The 25,588-nt window shown below is 46.8% G+C and overlaps 2 protein-coding genes across 4 annotated transcripts in view; one reads left to right on the forward strand and one right to left on the reverse strand.

Moving 5' to 3' along the window:
* Positions 1-209: 209 nt before the first annotated feature.
* Positions 210-23,144, forward strand: LOC144258316 (uncharacterized). Its single transcript, XM_077806800.1, has 4 exons — positions 210-234; positions 10,140-10,253; positions 10,661-15,585; positions 20,166-23,144. The coding sequence occupies exon 3, from the start codon at positions 10,669-10,671 to the stop codon at positions 11,743-11,745; it is 1,077 nt and encodes a 358-aa protein (XP_077662926.1). The 5' UTR covers positions 210-234; positions 10,140-10,253; positions 10,661-10,668; the 3' UTR covers positions 11,746-15,585; positions 20,166-23,144.
* LOC144258287 (uncharacterized) overlaps positions 23,116-25,588 on the reverse strand; it is a 43,692-nt gene continuing 41,219 nt past the window's right edge. For all 3 annotated transcript variants that reach the window (XR_013344654.1, XR_013344655.1, XR_013344656.1), the window contains exon 7: positions 23,116-24,477. The gene's annotated coding sequence lies outside the window, so the exon portion shown is untranslated. The remainder of the gene's footprint in view (positions 24,478-25,588) is intronic.

A 25,588-nucleotide genomic window follows, 5' to 3' on the forward strand; every position in this document is an offset into this window, starting at 1 on the left:
CGCGAGCGCTCTCTGTCTCTGCGCATGCCCGGCTCTCCCCCGCACGATTTGCGCATGCCCAGAGCCGGGACACACAAAACGCTCCAACGGCGCCGCAGGAGCCAGACAGAGCCGCAGCGCCCCGCAGCCCTTCTAGTCCTCGGCCCCCTCCAAACGTCACTTCCGCTCCTGGGAGAGTCAGGAACTACATCTCCCAGCCTGCCCCGGGGGGCGCTTCCTCCCTCTCCAGCCCAGGTAAGGGAGGGCCCCGGGGTCAGCCTGACTCTCCCCGAGTCTCTCATCCCCTCCCACCCCCGCAGACGCCCCCGACCCACGCCCCCCCCCCCCACCCGGCGCCTTTCAGACCCGCGCGCCCGGAGCCCCCCGGCGCCTTCCCGCTTCTCGGGCGACCTCTCCCGCCCCTCGGCCCGGCCGCTGCGCTGCGGGGGGAGCCGGGGAGCGCGGGCCGGGGCTGCTCGCTGGGCGGCCGGAGCCTCAGCCCCGGGGTCTCCGGCCCGGCTGCTCCCCGGCGCCCGGGCAGCGCCCCTAGGACCGGCCCCGCCCCGGGTCCCCCCGCCCCGCCCCCCTTGGCCAGCGCCGGGGCCCCCGAGGCGGCGACCGGCCCGGCGGCCGGGGAGACCCGCCCAGCGGCTGGCCCTGGGGCTGGGGGTCTCCTGCCTGAGGGGCGCGTCCCGGGGGTCGGGCAGCGGGTCACGGTCACTTGCGCCCCCGCGTGTCCCAGCGCCCGGGCTCCGCGCCTGGCCGGGGAGCGGCCCCGGAGCGTGACCCGCCCGTCCCCGGCCGCAGAGCCCTGCGAGCGAGCCCGGGCCGGGGCCGCGCTGGTGCTTCCCCCGGAGCCTGGTGCACCCCAGGCCGGGGGCTGGAGGAGCCGATGGCCCCGGGAGCCCAGCCCAGCCCCCCGGCCGCCCCGGCTTCCCGCCGCGCCCCGGGGGCCAGCTCGGCTTTGCTCCCCTCGCCTCAGACAGCCCGGCTCCGCCTCGCGGGGTCCCCCCTGCTGCCGGGGTCCCCCCTGCTGCCACGGCCCCGGGCAGGAGTCCGAGAGGGGCCGTCTCCTGCGGGGCCCAAGCAGCACGGGGCTGTGACGGGTCGGTGCGGAGGGAGCAGTTCCTGCCCCTTCCTCCCGTCTGCTTTTCAGAGTTTGCCCCATTTTCTCTCTCATTCTCCATTGTTCATGTAACAGTCTCAGATCTGGGAAGTTTGACCTGCAGCGAATTTTATTTCTGTGGGAAATTATCCTGAATCATTCCCCAAATGAGAAGGGGCTTAATGGGTGCAGCTTGCCGAGCCCTGAGACCCAGCTGCCTCTGGGGTGGGATGGGGTGGCCATTCTGTGCCAGCACCAAAGCAAGGAAGGGGGGACAGAAGGAGGGAAGAAAATCCACGGGAGACTGTCCAGTCCAGCCCAAGGTTACACAGTCCTGGCTACTGCTGCCCCCAACTGCCCAACATAGCTCCCCCCAAGCCGCCAGTCACCTGCCTGCCCCTGCTGCTGCCTCCTCCCCACTGCCAGGGAGTTTTCCTGCTCCATACTCCCCTCACCTACCCTCTTAAAGTACCTCCCCAAAGGGCTCCCTGCTGCCCATGTGAATGGTGTGTGTGTGGAGGGGAATTATTAATGTCTGTTTAATGAACTTCCATATACAATCCCCTCAAAGTGTCCAACTACTCTCACTTAACAGAAAATCTCTTCAGATCCGGGTGCTTTTCTCTCATTATCAAATATTTCTTTTTAGACCTATTTCTTCCCCAGTTCTCCAAGATAGATCTAAAATATCCTGTGTGCAGTGCTGTAGTAGCCATGGTGGTCCCACGATATTGGAGGCTGCCCCCTTGCTTTATATACAGATGTTCCGTGTTATTCTCCATCCCATTCCTTATGAATCTGCACGTGTTAGCTTTTTTGCTGGCAGCTGTGCATTGAGTGGAGCTTTTCATTGATCTGTATACAGCAACATGCAGATCCCTTTCTTGAGTTATGTAGCCGATAATATGTTCTGCTGATGCCACTAGGTGTAATGCATGTTCATAGGGGTTTCTCTCCTACTAATGTTGGGGTGCCCTTCTCCTGTAGGTTAGTGTATTAATGATCTCATCTTGGGGTCAAATGTGTCAATTCGTTGCTCCTGTGGTCAGACATCTGCGGCTGTTCTGTTGAAAAGCCGGTGTTAGCTCATGTTCCTCTGGTTGGCTGATGTCTTTACGGACGAAATTCCCGCTTAGATACTCTGTTTCCAGTTCTCCAAATCTTAGGGGTGACTGTTAGGCCATTTGTCTGTGTCAAAGTTCATAGGCCTCAAGCCTTATGCTAACTGTTCAAACCAATATCGTACAGGATACAGGCCTGTAGGTTCCTGGCATTACTGCTGCATAAAATAAATGCTAAAGCTGGATCTAGGGGCTACATTTGATAAATGATAGTTTGAAACATTTGAAAAATGATAGTTAATTTACCCCACAAAGTGTATAAGTAGCTGCAGTTTTTTCTCTCCAATGTGCATTGTTTTGCATTTAGAAAGAGAAGGTGGGTGAGGTAATATCTTTTATTGGACCCACTTCACTTGGTGAGAGAGACAAATCTTTGAGCTACACACAGATCTCTTCTTTAGGAGAGTGGCCTAAAAAATTGTCGTCCTTTCTCTCTAGCTATCTATTTCTAATTTAATATTCCCTGAGATTTTTTCCATGTCTTACTAATAATAAAATAGTAACATAAAATATCCTCAGATTTTGACGTTTTCTCCAATTTTTGAATATATTTAGAAAAGTTTTGCAGATATTTCCTATTTTCTCTCAATTGTCAAATAACAATATGAAATTCACTCTAATTGTACCTCTTTACCTACTATTGACGATCGATATAAAATCCCTCACATTTTTCTGCTTTCCTTTCTAGTTTGTGAAAATCAATCAAAAATTCTCCAGATTTCTACCCTTTTCTTTTTAATGACTTAACATGGATATCAGCTGCCAGATTTTTGTCTTTTTCCATGTAATTATCAAATATCTGTTAAAAGGGATCTTGCGTTTGGAGACGTTCCCATGTTTAGTTGCAGCAAGTTCTCCTGTTTTGGAGGAAATTTGTTGCCTTAGTCATTCTCCACCCTGCCGGTTGCAGGGAGTTAAAGGGTCAACTTTCTCCTCTCATTTGAGACTCATTTCTTTCCCCCTTTATCTTCATTAAAATTTTTGCTGATGAAAGTGACTTGCCCCATATTTAATACACATCGAAGCCAGAGTGTCTCCCAGCTGCTCACAGGACAGTTGGCTGGACCCTTTTCTTTTCCTCAGGGGGCACAGGATGAGGGCTCAGTTTGTGCCTATCTCCTTGCTGCCCAGGCTGTAGCCAGGGTGGCTGAGAACCTCCATGCTACTGTATTAGCCCCTCAATTTCCCCTCACCATGTTCATCGGCAGTATTCCAAACCCCCATGATGAACGGTCTCCATGGTGTAATAAAATGACCAAACATTTCCTCAGAATAGAATCATAGAACTGTAGAGCTGGAATGACCCATGAGAGGTCGTCTAGTCCAGCCCCCAACACTGAGGTGTTTGTCCAACCTGTCCTTAAATGATGGTGATTCCACAACCTCCCTTGGTAACCTATTCCAGTACTGAACTAGCCTTCGTCACAACTGAGTCACAAGGCTGGCTCAGATTCAATTTGTGATCTACTATAACCCCCAGATCCTTTTGAGTAGTACTGCCCCCTAGCCAGTTAGTCCCCCGTTTGTAGTTGTGTTTTGGATTTTCCTTCCCTAAAATGTAGTACTTTGCAGGGTGGATAAAAATCAATAATTTTTTTTAAATATTGGATTTTTTTATTTAAATCAGATTTTTTTTGATAAAATGCTTTTTGAGGAAAAAACCATCTAAAATAGATAAATTATAGCTCAAAGATATCTTGTCATGGAATAGGGATTATAAATTTTAATTCTATAGTATGAAACAATATATTCATGTAATGTTTAAGAAAAGTTTTGTAAATGAGTTCCAATAGTTTATGGATTAGGGACCCAATCTTATGGGGTTCCAGGGGCTTCTGTATCGGTTATTGAGGTTAATCTTTCTATCTACCCAATAGGGCTCGGTGCTCAGTTTAGAAGATGCCATCAGAGATAGTTAGTTTTGCAATTCTCAAACTCTGGATTTGTGTCTCCAGAGATAACATGCTTGTTAACAGCAAAAATGTTTTAAAATAAATAATATATAGAGGTGAGAAATAACAGACCTCAACCTTATTGTACCTCTGCAAATTTGTGTACACAGAGTCAATCCGTTACCTCTCTCTAAAAGTGCAAAGTTTCAAAAAGTTCAATGAATAGAAGATTGTTGGAGGCGGAATTGATCTGGACAAGGAGAAGAAGTCTGGAGATAAATGTGAGAAGGGAGGGACAGGCAGTAGAAACAAAAGTGAAACTGTTTGAGCAGCATATTCCAGAAGTCTTGAGGTCTTTCTGACTGTAGCCTTCATTGATTTGAGATCGACCATACCATTCTCTCACTAGAAGGGAAAACCTATAATGGCAACAGGCCGTAAAGGAGACCCAGTTTGGGAATATTTTAATGAAGTTCCTCTGTCTGTGGGTAAGACAGGCATGGGTGCAAAATGCAAACAGTGCAACAAAGAAATGCAAGGCCTAGTTGCCCGAATGAAACAACAACGCAGCTTCCTCCTGAGAAGGAACACTTCTCATGATGAAGATGTCATAGGATCTTGGCTATCTTGAGAACCCCTTCGTGCATGGGCAGGGTGGGCGTAGAGGTCAAGAAGACATTGAAGAGGGTGTCCCCTCCTGCTCTGCCATCTCCTGCACTTCCAGCCCCAAGGTCTCGGCCACGTGCTGAAGTAGGGCTTGATGCTCACTAAAGTTATCCAGTGGGCTAGCCCTCGAAGGTCCTGCGACCGCTTTGTCTGGGCTGGGGGAGGTCCCGGGGTGTTGACTGCCATGGGGATGGAGGCAAAAGGGTGGGCACAGATTGTGTCTGTGACCAACAAGAAGGACAAACAAGGTCACACCTCCTTTTCTCCCAAATAAGTCGAGCCTTTTGGCCTCTTTGTTCTTGGGAGTCAAGTTTATTCTACCACCAGCTACAATATTGGGTGGCAAACCCTCAGGCCCTGTTGGGCAGATATAACGTTAACCTCTGGGACGGTCTCAAAAAGTTCCAGGAATCTTTCCCACAAAGTGTAGCCCAAGAGTTTGGCACCCTGGTGGAGGAGGGTACCGCGGTGGCCAGATGCTCCCTGTAGATGGCATGGGATGCGGTGGACTCGGCAGCTCGAGTGGTCGCATCAGTGGTTGTTATGCAGCTCCTGGCTCCAAACAGCGGGCTTCTCCCAGGAGATGCAGGCTTCAATTCAAGACCCACCCCTTCGACAGGGTTGGTCTTTTCTCCTAGCAGATGGACATCAGGCTGCATGGGTTGAAGGACACTAGAGCTACCCTTTCCTTGTTGGGCATGCATACGCCACAGTCTGCTAGAAAGTACTTCCGGCTGCCCCAGCCGCCAAGACTCTGGCAGCCCCATCAGGGCTCTGCAATACAAAGGGATGCTAGTTTTAGTTGTTGAAGGCCTTCTTCCTCCTGCTTGCTTGTGCAACCTGAACCTGCCAAACATCTAGGGGGGCCAAAAATGCTCATTTTGAGGGTGCGCCTGAGAGCAACACCCCAGTCAGCCACCTGGATCCTTCCTGCCTTTTCCTCAACCGCCTCTCTCCCTACCGTTAGGCCTGGTTGCAGGTTACCTTGGACTGCTGGGTCCTGAACGTAATGGCTCAGGGCTATACCCTGCAATTTTTGGCTGCCCCTCCCTCCCACGTCCCTGTCCCTTTTCAGGGACCCTTCTCACTAGAAACTCCTCATTCAGGAGGTTGAAAAGCTTGGACTTGGGGGCTGTGGAGGAAGTTCCTTGGGAAATGTAAGGAAGAGGATTCTGCTCCTGCTACTTCCTAATCCTGAAGGTCAAAGGGGGCCTAAGACCCATCCTAGACCTGACTCGCCTCAACAAGTCTTTCAAGAAGTTGAAGTTTCACATGGTCTCTCTGGCCTCCATCATCCCTTCCCTGGATCCAGGAGACTGGTATGCAACTCTCGACTTAAAGGATGCTTACTTTGATGTCTACATATTCCTGGGACACAGGTGTTTCCTGTGTTTCATGGTGGCCGGGTGCCACTTCCAGTTCACAGCGCTGCCCTTTGTCCTGTCCTTGGCTCCCAGAGTGTTCACAAAATGTGTGACGCCAGTGGCAGCTTACCTGACAGTTCGAGGAGTCCAGATCTTCCTGTATCTCGACGACTAGCTCATCAAGGACAGGTATCTGGGGCAGGTGCGAAGGAGCCTCGATCTGGTATGCTCCACCTACAGTGACCTGGGTCTGCTAATAAACACAGAAAAGTTCACGTTGATGCCAGTCCAATGCATAGAAGTTATTGGAGCGGTTCTTGACGACTCACAAGCTAGGGCCTGCTTTCCAGAGGTGCATTTTTGGGCCATGTTGGACCTGATTTCCCACGTAAAGAGCCACCTGCTCATCACAGCCCACACATGCCTGCAACTGATGGGCCACATGGCCGCGTACATGTATATGGTCAGCCATGCTCGACTGCATCTGCAGCCTCTGCAAGCATGGCTGGCCTCGGTCTATAACCCCAGCAGGCACGCCCTGAATCGAGTGGTCACGGTGCCGAGCCATGACCTCTCATCCCTGGACTGGTGGGTGAATACGAAGTCAGTTCTGCAAGGAGTTCCCTTGATGATCCCATCCCTGTCGCTCACCCTGGTCTCGGACGTGCAGGTCCTGATGGACAATACCACCACAATGTATTACATCAACAAGCAGGGTGGTGCCAGGTCTTCGGCCCTTTGTTGGGAGGTGCTCAACCTCTGGGACTTTTGTGTGCAGCATGCCATTCATCTGGTAGCCACCCTCCTGCCTGGAACCAAGAACGACCTGGCAGATCACCTCAGCAGGACCTTCTCGTCTCACCACGAATGGTCAATCTATCTGGAGGTGAACAACCTAATCCCCCACAGGTGGACCTGTTTGCATTCAGGAAGAACAGAAAGTGCCGTGTGTTCTGTTCACAGCAGGGAAGGGACAAAAGTTCCCTGTGAGTCGCCTTCTTGATTCAGTGGTCAGGAGCGCTGATGTATGTCTTCACGCTTGTGCCTTAAATCCACAAGGTCCTGCTAAAGATGAGGCAAGACAAAGCAAATGTCATCCTCATACTCCCCGCATGGCCTCGTCAACACTGGTTTGGCATGCTGTTGAGTCTTTCAGTGGCCACCCTGCTGCAACTGCCTCTTTTTTGCTGGATCTGTAGTCCCAGAACCACACCAATCTGCTGCATCTGTACCTGGTGATGCTTCACCTGACAGCTTGGCTTCTGCGTGGCTAAGTAGGGACAAATGTCAGTGCTCCGAGGGTGTCCAGCAGGAAACCCTCCACTTTGCCACGTAGGTAGCCACAGTGAAAGCGGTTCATGTGTTGGGCCTCTGATTGACACATTTGTGCTGAAGAGGCCCTGCTGCAGCACATCCTGGACCTTTGCTGCACCTTAAGATCCAGGGCCTGTCGCTATCTTTCTTCAGGATACACCTGGTGGGCATTTCGTCATTCCACCCTCTGTTTCAAGGTAGGACCTGGGGATTACAGTGTCTGAGAAGCTGAATAAGAGTCAGAAGTGTGCCCTTGTTGCCAAGAAGGCTAATGGCATATTGGGCTGCTTTAGTAGGAGTATTGCCAGCAGATTGAGGGAAGTAATTATTCCCCTCTATTCGGCACTGGTGAAGCCACATCTGGAGTATTGCATCCAGTTCCCCCCCCCCCCCAACTACAGAAAGGATGTGGACAAATTGGAGAGAGTCCAGCGGAGGGCAACGAGAAAGATTGGGGGGCTGGGGCACATGACTTACAAGGAGAGGCTGAGGGAACTGGGATTGTTTAGTCTGCAGAAGACAGAGTGAGGGGGGATTTGATAGCAGCCTTCAACTACCTGGAGGGGGGTTCCAAAGAGGATGGAGCTCAGCTGTTCCTAGTGATGACAGAACAAGGAGCAATGGTCTCTAGTTGCAGTGAGGGAGGTCTAGGTTGGATATTTGGAAACACTATTTCACTAAAAGGGTGGTGAAGCACTGGAATGGGTTACCTTGGCAGGTGGTGGAATCTCCATCCTTAAAGGTTTTTAAGGCCTGGCTTGACAAAGCCCTGGCTGGGATGACTTAGTTGCTGTTGGACTAGATGACCTCCTGAAGTCTTTTCCAACCCTTTTTTTTAAAAAAAAAAAAAAAAAAAAAAAGGATGGTCTTCGCCCATTCCATGACAGCGTGCAGTTCTTGAAAGGTCTGGAGCGCCTCTACCCTCATGTCTGCGACCTGGTCTCCCCTTGGGACCTGAATCTTGTGCTGTCAAGGCTCATGGGTCCCCGCTTTGAACCCTTTGCTTCCTGCTCCCTCCTGTTTCTCTCCTTGAAGGTCTCCTTGGTCGCTATAACTTTGGCCCGTAGAGTGTCTGTCTGACATCAGGACGCTCACATTGGAGCTGCCTTATATGGTCTTCCATAAGGACAAGGTTCAGCTGCGTCTCCACCCATCTTTTCTACCCAAGCTTGTCTCCCAGTTTCATACTGGTCAAGACATATACTTACTGGCTTTTTGTTCAAAGCCTCATGCGATGGATGAGGAATGCAGGCTGCATACCCTGGACGTCAGATGGGTGCTGGCCTTCTATATAGCTAGAACGAAGCTGTTCTGAAAGTCAATGCAGTTGTTCATTGCTGTCGCAGACAGGATCGAGGGTTGCCCAGTGTCTGCCCAGAGAATCTTGTCTTCGATCATGGCCTGCATCCACTATCTTATGAACTGGCGAAAATGCCCCTGACGACTATCATGATGGCTCGTTCCACTAAGGTGCAGCCATCATCAGAAGCCTTCCTGGTGTAGGTGCTGATCCAAGAAATGTGTCTGGCTGCAACCTGGTGAGATAATGCAATGTTTATTGGGGATCGTTTCCAATCAAGCATATTCCAAAGCCCTTCACACCAGTCAGGTGTATCTCTATACGCCCATAGAGTCTGTTCCCCAGTGTCCCATTCCCAGCTCTGACGTGGCAGAGCCTTGCCTGCGTCTCTGTTCCCGTTTTCTCCCCCCTTTAACAAACATGATTCCAATTTCCCTTCCCCCCCCATTTAACACCAGTTTATATAGTAATGTTCTCAGCTATACCTTAACCAGTCATTTTACTGAAATTTAACTAACCAATCCTAACCTATTGTAACATAATTCACTAACCAATTATATCCCACTACCCTAATTAACTTACTCCTACCATAATTAATTGTACAGCAGCCAGAAACAATTAGAGAACCAGACAGATTAACAATAGAAAAGTGGGGGCCATAAAGATAAAACAGTAGAGAAATGAGGGTTTCACAACCATTGATAAGTGATTTCTTGCCAGATAGGATGCTATCAAATTAAGTTTTCTTTAACTATCTTAAGATCTGTTTTTTTAACTAGTGGTGATGGGCACTATTAGGACAGGATCGTCTTCCTAACAGCCCGATACCACCTTATTTCAGTGTGACTGGTTTCGGATGTGACAATGTGACCGTACGCTTCCCGGCTTATGGCTGCCCCTGCGGCTTAGCCAAAGGCCTCAGCCTAAGAACAAGGCCTCAGACCATCCTAGTGAGAAGGCCCATACACAGGCGGACTGTGATTTTGATTCTTTGTTTTTATACTCCTGTAACTAGCTGAGTGATAAAAATACAGTTAAGTTCTTAAAGTATAGGCTTTACAGGCAGTTTTGAATATCTATATTCTAATAGTGGGTTCTACCCCTTCCCCCCATTCTGTGTCTGTCTTGTCTATTTAGATTGTAAATTCTTCAGGGCACAGGCCATCTTCTATTCTGTGTTTGTACTCTGCTCAGCACAGTGGGGACCCCCTAGTTAGTTAGGTACTAAGATAATGAATATGATTTATAATAACAACTTTCCTGTCACTGTGAGCCAAGGAAGCAGGCATTGGGATGTTACTATTTAAAAATAAGCTGGGGTTAAAACCATGAAATATTCCTTGTGACAAGTATCCAACACTTTCGACTGACCTCCCTTGTTTTCTTTGCCTTGAGTAGGGTTTCCAGTTTCCAAACCTGATGTGAACTCGCAGCTGGAACGAGGGGGAGAGCCGTGGGTCCCAGACCTCCAGGGCTCTGACAAAGAAGTGCTCTCAAGAGCTGCCTGCACAGGTAGGGAATTGGTTAAACCAATTCAAAAACTGTTTGGGAATGCAGGAAATATTTGAGATGCGCTACAAAGACCTTGTGAGCTCTCCAAGTTCAGGATTGTTCCCTGCAGATGTGGAATCATTAGGCAGATGTCACTCATTGCTTCCCACCTATTCTGACTGACAACTGGCAGTAGGTCCCTCCCCGATCTCACTTTTCCCTGAGTGTTCTGGTGAGATGCGGAGCAAAACTGATCCCTTCCTCTCTCCTATGGGGAAGGGTTTGGGAAAAATCCTCCCCTGATAGGTTTGATCTCTCCCGCACATATTTTGGTTTGTTCATCCCTTCTACCATTCCTGTCTCTGAGATTTCCTTTCTTTCTGGCGCAGGGAGTGACCTATGTTTGGATTCTCTCTGTCTCCCATCAGGTGATGGGATGGTGAGTGAGAATGAGGAGGAGAAACTCCAGCAGGAATATCCTGAGCAAGTAGAACCACATGGGACGTTATCAGGAAGATCCAAAGGAAATGTTTCCGGGAGTTGTGCACGCCCAGAAAAAGCAAAAGCATGTGAGATGCAGCAGAGGCCAGAGGAAAACTTGAGTAGCCACTCAGACCTTATTACACGCGAGAGCATCAACTTGGAAGAGACAAGCTACATATGCCATGCGTGTGGGAAAATCTTCAATGGGAGCTCAGACCTTTTCACACATCAGAGAATCCACAGAGGAGAGAGACCCTACATGTGCTCTGAATGTGGGAAAAGCTTCAGTCGGAGCTCTGCCCTTATCACACACTGTAGAATCCACACAGGAGAAACGCCCTACATATGTACTGAGTGTGGGAAACACTTCAGTTGGAGCTCAAACCTTATCAAACATCAGAGAATCCACACAGGTGAGAAACCTTATGGATGCTCTGAGTGTGGAAAACGGTTCACTGATAGTTCAACCCTCATCTCACATCAGCGAATCCACACAGGAGAGACGCCCTATACGTGCTCTGAGTGTGGGAAAACCTTCAATCAGAGCTCAAACCTTAATAGACATCAGAAAATCCACACGGGAGAGACACCTTTCACGTGCTCTGAGTGCGGGAAAAGCTTCAGTTATAGCTCAAACCTTATCATACATCAGAGAATCCATACAGGAGAGATGCCCTACACATGCTCTGAATGTGGGAAAAGCTTCAATCGGAGCTCAAACCTTATCACACATTGTAGAATCCACACAGGAGAGACGCCCTACACATGCTCTGAGTGTGGGAAAAGCTTTAATCAGCACTCTCACCTTATCAGACATCGTAGAATCCACACAGGAGAGACACCCTACGTGTGCTCTGAGTGTGGGAAACGCTTCAGTCGGAGCTCACACCTTATCACGCATCGGAGAATCCATACAGGAGAGATGCCCTACACATGCTCTGAATGTGGGAAAAGCTTCAATCACAGCTCAAACCTTATTAGACATCAGAAAATCCATATGAGAGAGAACTGTAATAAATGCCTGGGCTAGGGCTGGCCAAAGTTTTTTTTTTTTTTTTTAAATCACATTTGCTAATTCGCACTTAGTGATCTTTGCACCATCTTCACTGTGGTCTCTCAGCTCCCCCCGAGGAGTTGCCTGCTTCTGCCTTTTGCACCTCACCCTTCTTTGTGATCTTTTCTATCAACTCCTTTCCTTTTGAGTCGTAGGAGTGTGTCTCCAGCCAGGAATGTTCGTCAGCTCCAGGTGGGAGAGAGAGTTTGGAGCCCAACATGCTACACTGAGGCAAAAATTACCTGTGCCCTACATCCCCTAGGACTGTACATGGCGTTGGCTGCTCAAGTTAGTGATCTTGGTGTAAAAAGACAATTATAGTTGTAGAGCAGATACAGCCCAGGTGCAGTGATTGGCATTAGCTTTCCCCTTGACGTGACCTAAACTTCATCACTTTTCCGCGTCTAAACAAACCCTGAGCATCCCAGTTATACTGTTCCCCCATTTCAAAGCAATTGTTAGTCATCAAGTTCTCCCTTCAGGAAGAAATTCTTTCATTCCCAGTTGCTCTGATGTTGCTTCAGGTTGTGTTGGAGAGCAGATATTTTTACCACCATTTTCCTCACTTAAAATATATTTTAACTATAACAAAGAGCAGGAACAGGGCAGGGATAAGGAAAAATGTAATTTCCCCTCTGTAACAACAGAAGAAGATAGGGTAAGTCAGAGGGATTCCCTTATTCACAATACCAATCCCCCTGTTGTTCAATTGGTTAGGTCAATATTTTTTCTAAAGGGCTGGGAGGAGGATTCCATAGTAAATGACTTGGGACTAAGCAAAATACCCATGCATTTGGCTCCCAAAGCAGTTGTGGCCCAGGCCCTGCAGGAGATGGCTCCTGAAGATAGCTCCTTCCTAATCAGGTGCATGTTGCCTATTATTTGGGAAATGCAATCCCTAGCTAGATAGAGATGGGGAAAAAATGGAAGTAATGTTTCTGTTCAGCTCACCCCTGGGAGATGCTGCAAATGTGTAGAAAATGAAATCCATGTTGAATGTGATAGAGCTGCAGAAAGATACCTATTTTTAATAGATTCCTGACTTTTGGTGTCTTACAGGATTCTAAGCCGCACCTGAATTTAATCCCTAATTTAAATCTGTGCCACCAGATTAAAGAAATAAAAGGGCATATTTGGGGGAGTTATACCTCACTACCACAACTGGTATGTTGTACGGTTGGTGAAGAATTCTACGCCAGAGAAGTGTAAAATTACTCCAAGTAAGGTCAAAGATTTGACAAGAACTCAAGTAGAAATGGCAGGTACGCGTGGTTGATTTTCACCCCAGAGATGGAAGCTGTGATGACCTTTGGCCCAGGTAAAGTATTTTTAGAAGGCTAGTTAAGTGCCATTGATCATGGTCCTAAAGGATGCCATGATTAAATTGGGAACAGCTGTCTTTTATCATTTGGATCCAAAGGTTCGCGAAGCACAGAGAGAAACAGCTGATTCCTTCAGAGCCGTTCCATGCCTTTGGGTCCCAATCTGACTGCCTTGTTGGACAAGAAGCATTTCCATGCTGGGCAAATGATGGTAGCCAATGGGGGAGTGTATCAGATTCCAAATTCAGACTGCAGGCTACATGAATGCTGAGTCCTGACTCTGGGGTTTGGTCTCTTAGTTTTGCTCTTAATCTAGTGCATTTGTATCATTTCACGTCCTGCTACTGTGAAAGATTAGAAAGTGTGAAAATAGAGCAAAGGTGGTTTTTCTCATGATGCAGCCTTCCCAAATAGTGTGAGACCCGGGGAGACATGAACTCACAAAAATGGAAGGCTCCTAGATTATTGTAGAATGTGACTTCACACAAAGCTCACTGGGTGGAAATGGGAATTAAGAGAAAACTGCCCTATAGGTTTATGTTTTGTAATCTTTGAATAAGTTGTTACCAGTGACAAATTAAACATGAAGTTAATTAGTGTAATGTAAGAGGCTGATTATGTGATAACTTTGTGTTACAATATAATTCAGCTTTTCTTCTAGTTCTCTCCCTGCACCCTCCTACTACATAGGAAATGGTAGCTAATCCTGGAATTAAAGCCTCACTCCAAAGGAATTAGAGTGGGGGAATATGTGAGTGAAATAGTATTTACGAGAATAGAGATCCAGGATAGACTGTAATTAATTCTATTTAAAATGGAATTTATTTTAATAAATTTTAAAATAAATCTTCCATTAAAAGAGGAAATTACTTGAGACAAGATGTGAACCTTTTATCCAGTGAGAGAGTAACAGCCACAGACTTCCCCAGGTCTCTTGTTTGCAAAGCAAAGATGTCACATCAGGCAGGAGATATCAAAATCTAAAATGGTGATGGTAGCTTTCCTGGTTTTTTGTTTTTGTTTGATTTTTAATTTAATTATTTTGTTTTAGCAACCAGGCCCCTTTTCCTTTAGAGCACAACGCTTTAACTCTCAGGCCTGGCTCTGGAAACCTCCTCAGAACTGGCCTTGTGTTTCTTTCATGTTTAATATCTTTGGGGTTCACACATCCACACTACATGCGGTTCACAGCAACAGATACTTTGAGAAACCTACTGCGTTAAGCGGACCTTTTCCAAACTGACATTGGACCAAAGTCTGCCTCAATTCAGCTGGATTGGGACACATCTGTATCAAAGGAATGGTTCACACCTGATTTGCCCAGGGACCTCGGGGGAGGTGTGGTAAAATAGGATAAGTAGGAGTCAACAACAATAAAGATAAGGGTGAAAGACCCTCACCTTGCAGGTCAACAAACCTGTTCTGTTCATTCCCTCTGATGCATCTGGCACTGGTCACTCTCCAGCAGCACACTGGGCTCCATGGACCATTGGTCTGACCCAGTATGACCAGTCTTGCGTTCTTATGTTAAGTAAGTCCTCTACGGCCTTGTCTACGCTGGCAAGTTTCTGCACAGGAAAGGAGCTTTCTGCAGTGTAACTTCGGAGTTCTACAAACTGCCAAGCCACTTAGTGCTCAGAAACTGTGCAGTTGCAGCACTGTAAAAAAAGCCACCCTGACGAGCGGCGTAGAGCTGTCTGCGCCAGGGCTACACCGCCGCGGGGCCAGTGTAGACACCCTGGTGGATTGCAGTGCTGCAATTGGCCTCCGGGAGGTGTCCCACAATCCCTGTTCTCGCCTCTCTGGTCATCAGTTTGAACTCTACTGCCCTGCCCTCAGGTGACCGACCATGAACCCCACCCTTAAATTCCTTGGGAATTTTGAAAGTCCCCTTCCTGTTTGCTCAGTGACTCATGCAATGGTGTCAGCACATCTTTCCAGGTGACCATGCCTGCTCCGTGCACCAGGTGATCCTCCGCTTGGAGCAACGCCGAGCTGCTGAACCTCATCACCGTTTGGGGAGTGGAGGCTGTCCAGTCCCAGCTGTGCTGCAGCCATAGGAATTATGATAACAGACAGATTTCATGATGCACGAGAGAAAGGGGCCATGTCTGGGACACACTGCATTGCAGGGTCAAAGTGAAGGAGCTGTGGAACGCCTACCACAAAGCACAGGAGACAACCCCCTCCCCCGGTGCTGCGCCCAAAAGCTCCCAGTTCTACAAAGAGCTGGATGCGATATGTGGTGGTGACCCCACCTCCACTGCGAAGGCCACTGTGGATACTTCGGTGGCTCACATGCTAATAGAGAGTGGACCGAGCCAGGAGGAGGAAATCTTGGACGAGGATGTGGAGGGGGAGGGGGACCCTGAGGCAGAGGATGACTCGGAGGTCAGAGATGCATGCAGTCAGGACTTCTTCTCTACCCCAGAGGAGGCTAGCAAGTCACAGCTGTCAGAGCTTGGTGAAGCACAAACAGGAGAGGAGGCCTCTGGTAAGTGGCTTTGATTTTGGGAATCGCTGAAGTGAGTTGTTGGGGGCAGGAGGGTTGCAGAAAGCAGGCTTGTGTCTGTATGATGTGCATACCACCACATGCCTAATCTGAGCAGTGGAATAGGGTGTTGATTGACTCTCTCGCTTCACAGGAATCTGCCCCAGATATCTCCATGAAACCCTAAGAGATAGGGGAAAGCCGATTGCTGCAGAGGAGCACTCGGATCGGACAGAGACTTCTCTTAGAGGAGAGTCTAGTGATAGAGATTTTCTAGGTTTTAGTCAGGAGGAGAGGATGGAAGAGGATAAAGTATGGGCCAGATCAGACTAGAAACATTCTTATAGAAAAGAATCTGACACATCAATAAAGGGCAGACAAATAAACAGTGACAAGTCTTTAAAGTGCTTGTACACAAATGCTAGAAGTCTAAATAATAAGATGAGTGAACTAGAGTGCCTCGTGTTAAAGGAGGATATTGATATAATAGGCATCACAGAAGCCTGGAAGAGTGAGGACAATCAATAGGACACAATCATTCCAGGGTACAAAATATATCGGAAGGACAGAACAGGTCATGGGGGGGGGAGGGGGGAGTGGCACTATATGTGAAAGAAAATGTAGAATCAAATGAAGTAAAAATCTTAAATGAATCCACACGTTCTATGGAATCTCTATGGATAGTAATTCCATGCTCTAATAAGAATATAACAGAAGGGATCTATTATCGACCACCTGACCAGGACAGTGATGGTGATTATGAAATGCTAAGGGTGATTAGAGAGGCTACTAAAATAAAGAACTCAATAATAGTGGGGGATTTCAATTATCCCATATTGACTGGGTACATGTCACCTCAGGACAAAACGCAGAGACAAAATTTCTTGATACTTTAAATGACTGCTTCTTGAACCAGCTGGTACAGGAACCCACAAGGGGAGAGGCAACTCTCAATTTAGTCCTGAGTGGAGTGCAGGATGTGGTCCAAGAGGTAACTATAACAGGACCGCTTGGAAATAGTGACCATAATATAATAACATTTAACATTCCTGTGGTGGGAAGAACACCTCAGCAGCCCAACACTGTGGCATTTAATTTCAGAAAGGGGAACTATGCAAAAATGAGGAGGTTAGTTAAACAGAAATTAAAAGGCACAGTGACTAGAGTGAAATCCCTGCAAGCTGCATGGACACTTTTCAAAGACACCATAATAGAGGCCCAACTTAAATGTATATCCCCAATTAAAAAACACAGTAAAAGAATTTAAAAAGAGCCACCTTGGCTTAACAACCATGTAAAAGAAACAGTGAGAGATAAAAAGCCATCTTTTAAAAAGTGGAAGTCAAATCCTAGTGATGTAAATAAAAAGGAGCATAAACACTGCCAAATTAAGTGGGATGTATAAGTAGGGGCATTGCCAGCAGATTGAGGGACGTGATCATTCCCCTCTATTCGACATTGGTGAGGCCTCATCTGGAGTACTGTGTCCAGTTTTGGGTCCCGCACTACAAGAAGGATGTGGAAAAATTGGAGAGAGTCCAGCAGAGGGCAACAAAAATCATAAAATCATAGAATATCAGGGTTGGAAGGGACCCCAGAAGGTCATCTAGTCCAACCCCCTGCTCAAAGCAGGACCAATTCCCAGTTAAATCATCACATGATGATTAAATGATTAGGGGACTGGAACACATGACTTATGAGGAGAGGCTGAGGGAATTAGGATTGTTTAGTCTACAGAAGAGAAAGATGAGGGGAGATTTGATAGCTGCTTTCAACTACCTGAAAGGTGGTTCCAAAGAGGATGGATCTAGACTATTCTCAGTGGTAGCAGATGACAGGACAAGGAGTAATGGTCTCAAGTTGCAGTGGGGGAGATTTAGGTTGGATATTAGGAAAAACTTTTTCACTAGGAGGGTGGTGAAACACTGGAATGCATTACCTAGGGAGGTGGTGGAATCTCCTTCCTTAGAAGTTTTTAAGGTCAGGCTTGACAAAGCCCTGGCTGGGATGATTTAATTGGGGATCGGTCCTGCTTTGAGCAGGGGGTTGGACTAGATGACCTCCTGAGGTCCCTTCCAGCCCTGATATTCTATGATTCTAAGTGTAAAAATGTAATAAAAAAAGCCAAAAAGGTAAGAACAAAATGTTTTTTTTTTTAGTACATCAGAAGCAGGAAGCCTGCTAAACAACCAGTGGGGCCCTTGGACGATCAAGGTACAAAAGGAGCACTTAAAGACGATAAAGTCATGGCGGAGAAACTAAATGAATTCTTTGCTTCAGTCTTCACGGCTGAGGATCTTAGGGAGATTCCCAAACCTGAACCGTCCTTTGTAGGTGACAAATCTGAGGCATTTTCACAGATTGAAGTGTCGTTAGAGGAGGTTTTGGAATTAATTGATCAACTTAACAGTATCAAGTCACCGGGACCAGATGATATTCACCCAAGAGTTCTGAAAGAACTCAATTGTGAAATTGCAAAACTATTAACAATTGTAACTTGTCTTTTAAATCAGCTTCTGTACCCAATTAGTGGAAGATAGCTAATGTAATGTCAATATTTAAAAGGGGTTCTAGAGGTGCTCCTGGAAATTACAGACCGGTAAGTCTAACATCAGTACCAGGAAAATTAGTTGAAACAATAGTAAAGAATAAAATTGTCAGACACATAGAAGAACATAAATTGTTGGGCAAAATTCAACATGGTTTCTGTAAAAGGAGATCATGTCTTACTAATCTATTAGAGTTCTTTGAAGGGAGCAACAAACATGTGGACAGGGGGGATCCAGTGGACATAGTGTATTTAGATTTCCAGAAAGCCTTTGAGAAGGTCCCTCACCAAAGGTTCTTATGTAAATTAAGTTGTCATGGGATAAGAGGGAAGATCCTTTCATGGATTGAGAACTGATTAAAAGACAGGGAGCAAAGGATAGGAATAAATGGTAAATTTTCAGAATGGAGAGGGGTAACTGGTGGTGTTCCCTAAGGGTCAGTCCAAGGACCAATCCTATTCAACTTATTCATAAATGATCTGGAGAAAGGGGTAAACAGTGAGGTGGCAAAGTTTGCAGATGATACTAAACTGCTCAGGATAGTTAAGACCAAAGCAGCCTGCGAAGAACTTCAAAAAGATCTCACAAAACTAGGTGACTGGGCAACAAAATGGCAAATGAAATTTAATGTGGATAAATGTAAAGTAATGCACTTTGGAAAAAATACCCCCAACTATACATACAGTATGATGGGGGCTAATTTAGCTACAACTAGTCAGGAAAGAGATCTTGGAGTCATCGTGGATAGTTCTCTGAAGATGTCCTTGCAGTGCGCAGCGGCAGTCAAAAAAGTGAACAGGATGTTAGGAATCATTAAAAAGGGGATTGAGAATAAGAAGGAGAATATCTTATTGCCCTTATATAAATCCATGGTATGCCCGCATCTTGAATACTGCTTACAGATGTGGTCTCCTCATCTCAAAAAAGATATACTGGCATTAGAAAAGGTTCAGAGAAGGGCAACTAAAATGATTAGGGGTTTGGAACAGGTCCCATATGAGGAGAAATTAAAGAGGCTAGGAGTTTTCAGCTTGGAAAAGAGGAGACTGGGGAGGATATGATAGAGGTCTATAAAATCATGAGTGGTGTGGAGAAAGTGAATAAGGAAAAGTTATTTACTTGTTCCCATAATATAAGAACTGGGGGCCACCGAGTGAAATTAATGGGCAGCAGTTTTAAAACAAATAAAAGGAAGTTCTTCAGACAGTCCACAGTTAACCTGTGGAATTCCTTGCCTGAGGAGGTTGTGAAGGCTAGGACTATAACAGGGTTTAAAAGAGAACTGGATAAATTCATGGAGGTTAAGTCCATTAATGGCTATTAGCCAGGATGGGTAAGAAATGGTGTCCCTAGCCTCTCTTTGTCAGAGGGTGGAGATGGATGGCAGGAGAGAGATCACTAGATCATTACCTGTTAGGTTCACTCCCTCTGGGACACCTGGCATTGGCCACTGTCAGTAGACAGGATCCTGGGCTGGATGGACCTTTGGTCTGACCCAGTATGGCTATTCTTATGTTCTTATGTACTGGGCAATCTGCTGCTGCAGGTTCTTTGGCAGAGCTGCTTTGTTTCTTGCCCCATTAAGGGTAACTTTCCCGCGCCACTCTGCCGTCACCGAGGGAGGGGTGGAGACCATTGCTGCACACAGGCGAGCCGCATAAGGGTCAGGGCGGATGCTGCAGTCTTGGAGAAGACCCTCCCTTGATTCCCTGCTCACCCTCAGCAGCAAGATATCTTCCATTATGAAAATAGCCTGTGGAAAATGTGAGCACATGAATGATTATAAGGCCCCTCCTACAGTGCGGTCTCTCCCCAAGAGCCACGTTCCCAGTGTACAGTATGGTCCTGGAACAGTGATTTCCCCTGCCCCTGCTGTTACCATTTTGGGGGTCTTGTGGTTCATGTGTGCTTGTCTGCGGACAGCCAGTTAGTGATAGGTATGTGCATAGTGGCTGTGTTTTAAATCATTCCATCAGTGGTCTGTGTGTTGCAGACAAGACTGCTTCTGTAAAATGTTGCATTTTGGCTTCACAGATATGACCTTAGGAGCCCAGCCTCCCTCTTTGTTATTGGCAGCTGAATGGCTGTGCAGAATTAGAAAGCGGCCATGAAGAACTTAAGAGAGCTTTCTGTGTGATGTCAAGATGCACTCCACGGCCGAAAAACAAGAATTGAAGGAGTGGCAGAACAGCGAGAAGGGGGACTGAAAGGAGAACGCTGTGCACCAGATCGAAGCCACAGGGTGGTTCTTAAACGTTATGGAGTGCCATTTGGACATGCTCCAGGTGCTACTTGCACTGCAATCCAAGTAGCTCTGCGCCTGCCCTCCCCTGCAGCCACTGTCGCAAAACTCTTTTCCATGCACCCCCTGACACTGTCAACACACTCTTATCAACCTCCTGGCTCCAGTCTGTACCCGCTGCATTCCACTCCTGCCCCATCACAGTCCAGCCCTGCAGACTCCCAGTACCCACTACACTCAACACCTGTCTCTCGGCAGTTTATTATTGCTGAAGTACAGTACCCACTGCAATGTACTCCAATGAGTAAGATTGCATGTGATACCTGGACATACACAAATCTTTAACTGTCCTAGGACCTCACCTCCTCATGGGACCCTCCCTTCCCCCATCCCCCACAGTGTTGATGTGGTTTTTGTTTGTTTGTCTCTCTCTTCCAGTGGTTGCTTTTTAATAAAAGAATAGTTTTGGTTTGAAAGCCATCTTCATTCCATTAATTGAAAGCAAACAGAGCCCTGCAAAGCAACAGGCAATTTTCTTAAAGCTTCATAGTGCATTGTCTGCACCAATCACCTCCTAGTATTACAAGCACTGCATTCCTGTGCATAGCAACAAATATTCATGGCTTTCGGCTTCAAATTGCTGCCTCAAGGCATCCACTGCTCCCCTCTAATAGTGCTGATCTCTGGCTGTTCATCTTCAGCCTCCAGGCACTGAGCTTCAGTGGTCCAGCCCTGAGTGAAGCTTTCACCCTTCCCTTCACAAATATTATGGAGAGTACAGTATGCAGCAATAAGCATAGGAATATTGTCATTGGCCAGGTCCAGCCTTCCATATAGGCAGCGCTAGTGGGCCTTTAATTGGGCAAAAGCAAACTCAACAATCATTCTGCACTTGCTCAACCTGTTGTTGAACTGCTCCTTGCTGCTGTCAAGGTGCCCTGTGTATGGCTTCATAAGCCACAGCATTAAAGGGTAGGCGGGGTCTCCCTGTGTTAATGTCTGTGAAATGCCCACAGTGATCCATAAGTTCCTGGAGAACCATAGATAAATACCCCTTGTGATTAATATACTTGGTAGTTAGGTGGTCTGGTGCCAGAATTGGAATATGTGTGCCATTTATCACCCTCCAGAGTTAGGGAACCCCATTTGTGCAAAGACATCCACAATGTCATGCACGTTGCCCAGAATCACCATCTTTCTGAGCAGGATGCAATTAATGCCCTGCACACTTTTCTGTCAACACACATCCAGCGGTCGACTTTCCTACTTCGAACTGGTTAACAACTGACTGGTAGCAATCTGGAGTAGCTAGCTTCCACTGTGCAATTGCTACGCACTTCCCCAACGACAGGGCAGCTCTCATTCTCGTGTCCTTATGCTGCAGGGCTGTGGTGAGCTCCTCACACAGTCCCATGAATGTGGCTTTCCTCATCTGAAAGCTCTGCAGCCACTGCTTGTCATCTCAGATGTGCATGATGATGTGATCCCACCACTTAGTGCTTGTTTCCTGAGCCCAAAAGTGGCATTCCACTGTGGTCAGCACCTCCATGAATGCCATAAGGAATCTCGTGTCATAGCTACTATGTGTGGCGAGATCAATATCGAACTCCTCTTGCCTTTGTAGTTTAAGGAATAACTCCACTGCCGTTCATGATGTGTAAGTAAGAGTGAGCAGCATATTGGTCAACAGCGCGGGATCCATTCCTGCTGCCCGAAGAGGCAGAGCGCACAGTACACCAACCATTGAAAGATAGCACCAAATGCGGACGGAAGCACAGGGATTTCTGGGATGCGAAGCAATGCATCACAGGGCATTGGGACAGGACCCAGGATGCCCCGTGACCCCCTCCACCTTCCCACAACTCTTAGTGACAGAAGAGGAAGAGATGCTCAGTGGGATTCTGGGTGCACCACTGCAAATACCGCAGCAAGTGCCGCAAGTGTGAACACACTATTGTGCAGGCAGCTGACAGTGTGAACACACAACAGTGGTTTCCCTTCAGCGCTCTCTGAGCAGCACTGTAACTCCTGGTGCTGTAACTCTGCCAGTGTAGACATAGCCTCAGAGAGACAGGCTGCCAGGATCCCAGGACTGATCCCCTCTGGGGAATGAAGCACAATGTTGACAGGCTATGCAGCCTTCACTCGTCTCCTGTACCTGTAAACCCTGCTAGCCCAACGTGCTGGACCATCTGTGTCATTACCTGGTTCCTAAACTGCAGCTACAGTTCCTGCTCCAGGTGAATCCAAAGACCGAGAGGTGCAGAGATCCAACCCCTTATAATCTTGTTCCTTTTTCTATTTTTTGTCTGTTTCTTTTTATGAACTTGGAGACACCCTATTAGATTGGAGTGTAACAGTGCCGCTCAGTGGGTGTGAGTGTGTGAACACATCTGAAATCTACAAAGGGAAGATACTAGGAAGAACAGTTCCCCAAATTTTAAAACTCTGCCTAGGAAATGACTGAATGCACGCTCCTCACCCTCCTACACCCCCAAACCCTGTCCCAGCCCGGAGCCTGCACCCAGCACCCAAACTCCATCCCAGAGCCTGCAGCCCCACCCCTTTACCACACACCCCCTGCTGCTCCCAAACTCCCTCCCAGAGCCTGCACCCCTCACCCTCTCCTGCACCCCTGCCCCAGCCTGGAGCCTGCACCCAGTTGTTAGGGGGCTTATTCCTTCACCCACTTACTTCCCTGGTCCTTCTCGCATGAACAGAGAGCAACAATACCCGAAGTCCAAAGGTGCAAACAATTTTATGTTTATTGGGGTGAACTTCCAGCAAGCATGATTCCAGTTTCCTTCCTTAGTGTCCCCCTTCCCGGCTCTGACCCCACAGAGGCTTACCTGTGTCCCTGTTCCCATTAGATTCTGTTTGTTTAAATGGCTGAGAAAATAAGCTGTGCTGAATGGAATGGATATCCCTGTCTGTGTGTCTTTTTGTAACTTAAGGTTTTGCCTAGAGGGATTCTCTATGTATTGAATCTAATTACCCTGTAAGGTATTTACCATCCTGATTTTACAGAGGTGATTCTTTTACTTTTTCTTCTATTAAAATTCTTCTTTTAAGAACCTGATTGCTTTTTCATTGTTCTTAAGATCCAAGGGTTTGGGTCTGTGGTCACCTATGCAAATTGGTGAGGATTTTTTAACAAACCTTCCCCAGGAAAGGGGGTATAGGGTTTGGGAGGATTTTGGGGGGAAAGACGTTTCCACGCGGGATCTTTCCCAGTTATATATCTGTTAGACACTTGGTGGTGGCAGCAATAAAGTCCAAGGGAAAAAGGAAAATAGTTTGTACCCTGGGGAAGTTTTAACTTAAGCTGGTAAAAATAAGCTTAGGAGGTTTTCATGCAGGTCCTCACATCTGTACCCTAGAGTTCAGAGCGGGGAAGGAACCTTGACAAACACAGATCGCTGTTCCTTGTAACTTTCAGATGCATTCAAATGACAGCTGTTTAAAGGGAATGTGCTTCTAGTTCATGATCAGCAGCAGAATCTCTGTAAGGTTACCAACCATAGAGCTGGTTGTGTCTGCATGTAAGTAATTGTAGAGTTAGTGTAGTACCAGATAGTTAATTGCACAGTCTTATGTCTCTAGCCTCCCTTTCTGGTCTCATTGATCACTTGGGTAGAAACAGCAAGGGTTTGGTGGTTTTGTTTTTTTTCTTTTCTCCCTTCATTTTTTCCTAAGGAATGTGTGATCTTGAGCATGTTATTTTAAGATCCCTGTGGGTCAGGATAATACCATCTCCTTGAAGTAGGTGAGGAAGTGGTCTGTTTGTATAACCTAAAATGAAGGAGCTTTTGTCAAGCAGTTTTGCCTTTAAATATATGGGGATTAAAAATAGTAAATTCCACAGCCAGACACCAGCATCATACAAACTTTTAAGTTACTGTGCATAAAATCAGCTATTCTTGATCAATTAATTACAGAAGAAACAAACTCTTAGGAAGTAGCTGTAATTTGTCCCCAAACCTTTTTTTGTTCTCATATGCTATCAGAGATTCTCTTCGAGGGCAGAGTTACCGTTATCTGGGCATGTACCATCGCTCTTTATTCCCTGTTTTTCCAAGTTTAAGGTTTACTGAGCTTGATGTCCTGGAAGGGTAAGAGATATTCACAGTCAAAGTTAACTCTGTGTGAACAAAGGTTTTTGTTAATGACAAATAATTTAACTAATCCCTCATTGCGGTAATTCCACTGACTTCAATGTACTCTCCCCATTTCTAGTTCCCAAAAAATAAGCAAATTAAAACAACCTTGAGAACTAAAAAGCTGTGAGAAAGTGGAACTTTTAGTAGCTCAAATAATTCACTTTCTTCTGTGTCTTGTGCATGTGTAAAAGGCACAGCACATTAATTTATAAGCGCATCTTTCTTAACTTCTTTAACTATCATAGAGTACATTAACTATATCAAGTGGGTTGTTCAATGCAGTGAGGTTTTCATATTATTTAAATAAACACAACTCACTGAATCATAGAATCATAGAATATCAGGGTTGGAAGGGACCTCAGGAGGTCATCTAGTCCAACCCCCTGCTCAAAAGCAGGACCCATCCCCAATTAAATCATCCCAGCCAGGGCTTTGTCAAGCCTGACCTTAAAAACTTCTAAGGAAGGAGATTCCACCACCTCCCTAGGCAACGCATTCCAGTGTTTCACCACCCTCCTAGTGAAAAAGTTTTTCCTAATATCCAACCTAAACCTCCCCCCACTGCAACTGGCCAGAAACTTGTTTATTTCATGCTCTGAAGTGTGTTGGTAGCTCAAATTAAATAGGTTTATTTTCTCTTTGTGTGTGTGAGGTACAACACATTAATTTAGTGGTGCTGAAAATGTTCCCTTCTCCCTCCAGAACTGCCTCGGAATCACCTTCCCTTTGTAGATTAATCTGCTCCTGCGTCTCTATGAGAAAAATATGATTTCTATGAAAAAACCCCAATTTTTTAATTAAAAAGGGACTGAGACAGAATGGCCACATGATGGTGACACGTCAGGAATGCAAAGCAACAGGCTCCTGGTTTGCACATTGATGGTGACAAGGGATTGAACTCGACTCCTCTCTTTTCACAGACACATTTGTTTAATTCTCTGAGGCCAAACATAAGTTTAAATGAATTTCCAGGGCGATGAAAGGGGACTTTGGGATTGATTTCACTTGTCCACCAATGCAGCATTTAGTGGTATAAATAGCACCATGGGCTGGAT

Source organism: Eretmochelys imbricata, chromosome 28, assembly GCF_965152235.1.
Source record: "Eretmochelys imbricata isolate rEreImb1 chromosome 28, rEreImb1.hap1, whole genome shotgun sequence".
Taxonomy (NCBI): domain Eukaryota; kingdom Metazoa; phylum Chordata; order Testudines; family Cheloniidae; genus Eretmochelys; species Eretmochelys imbricata.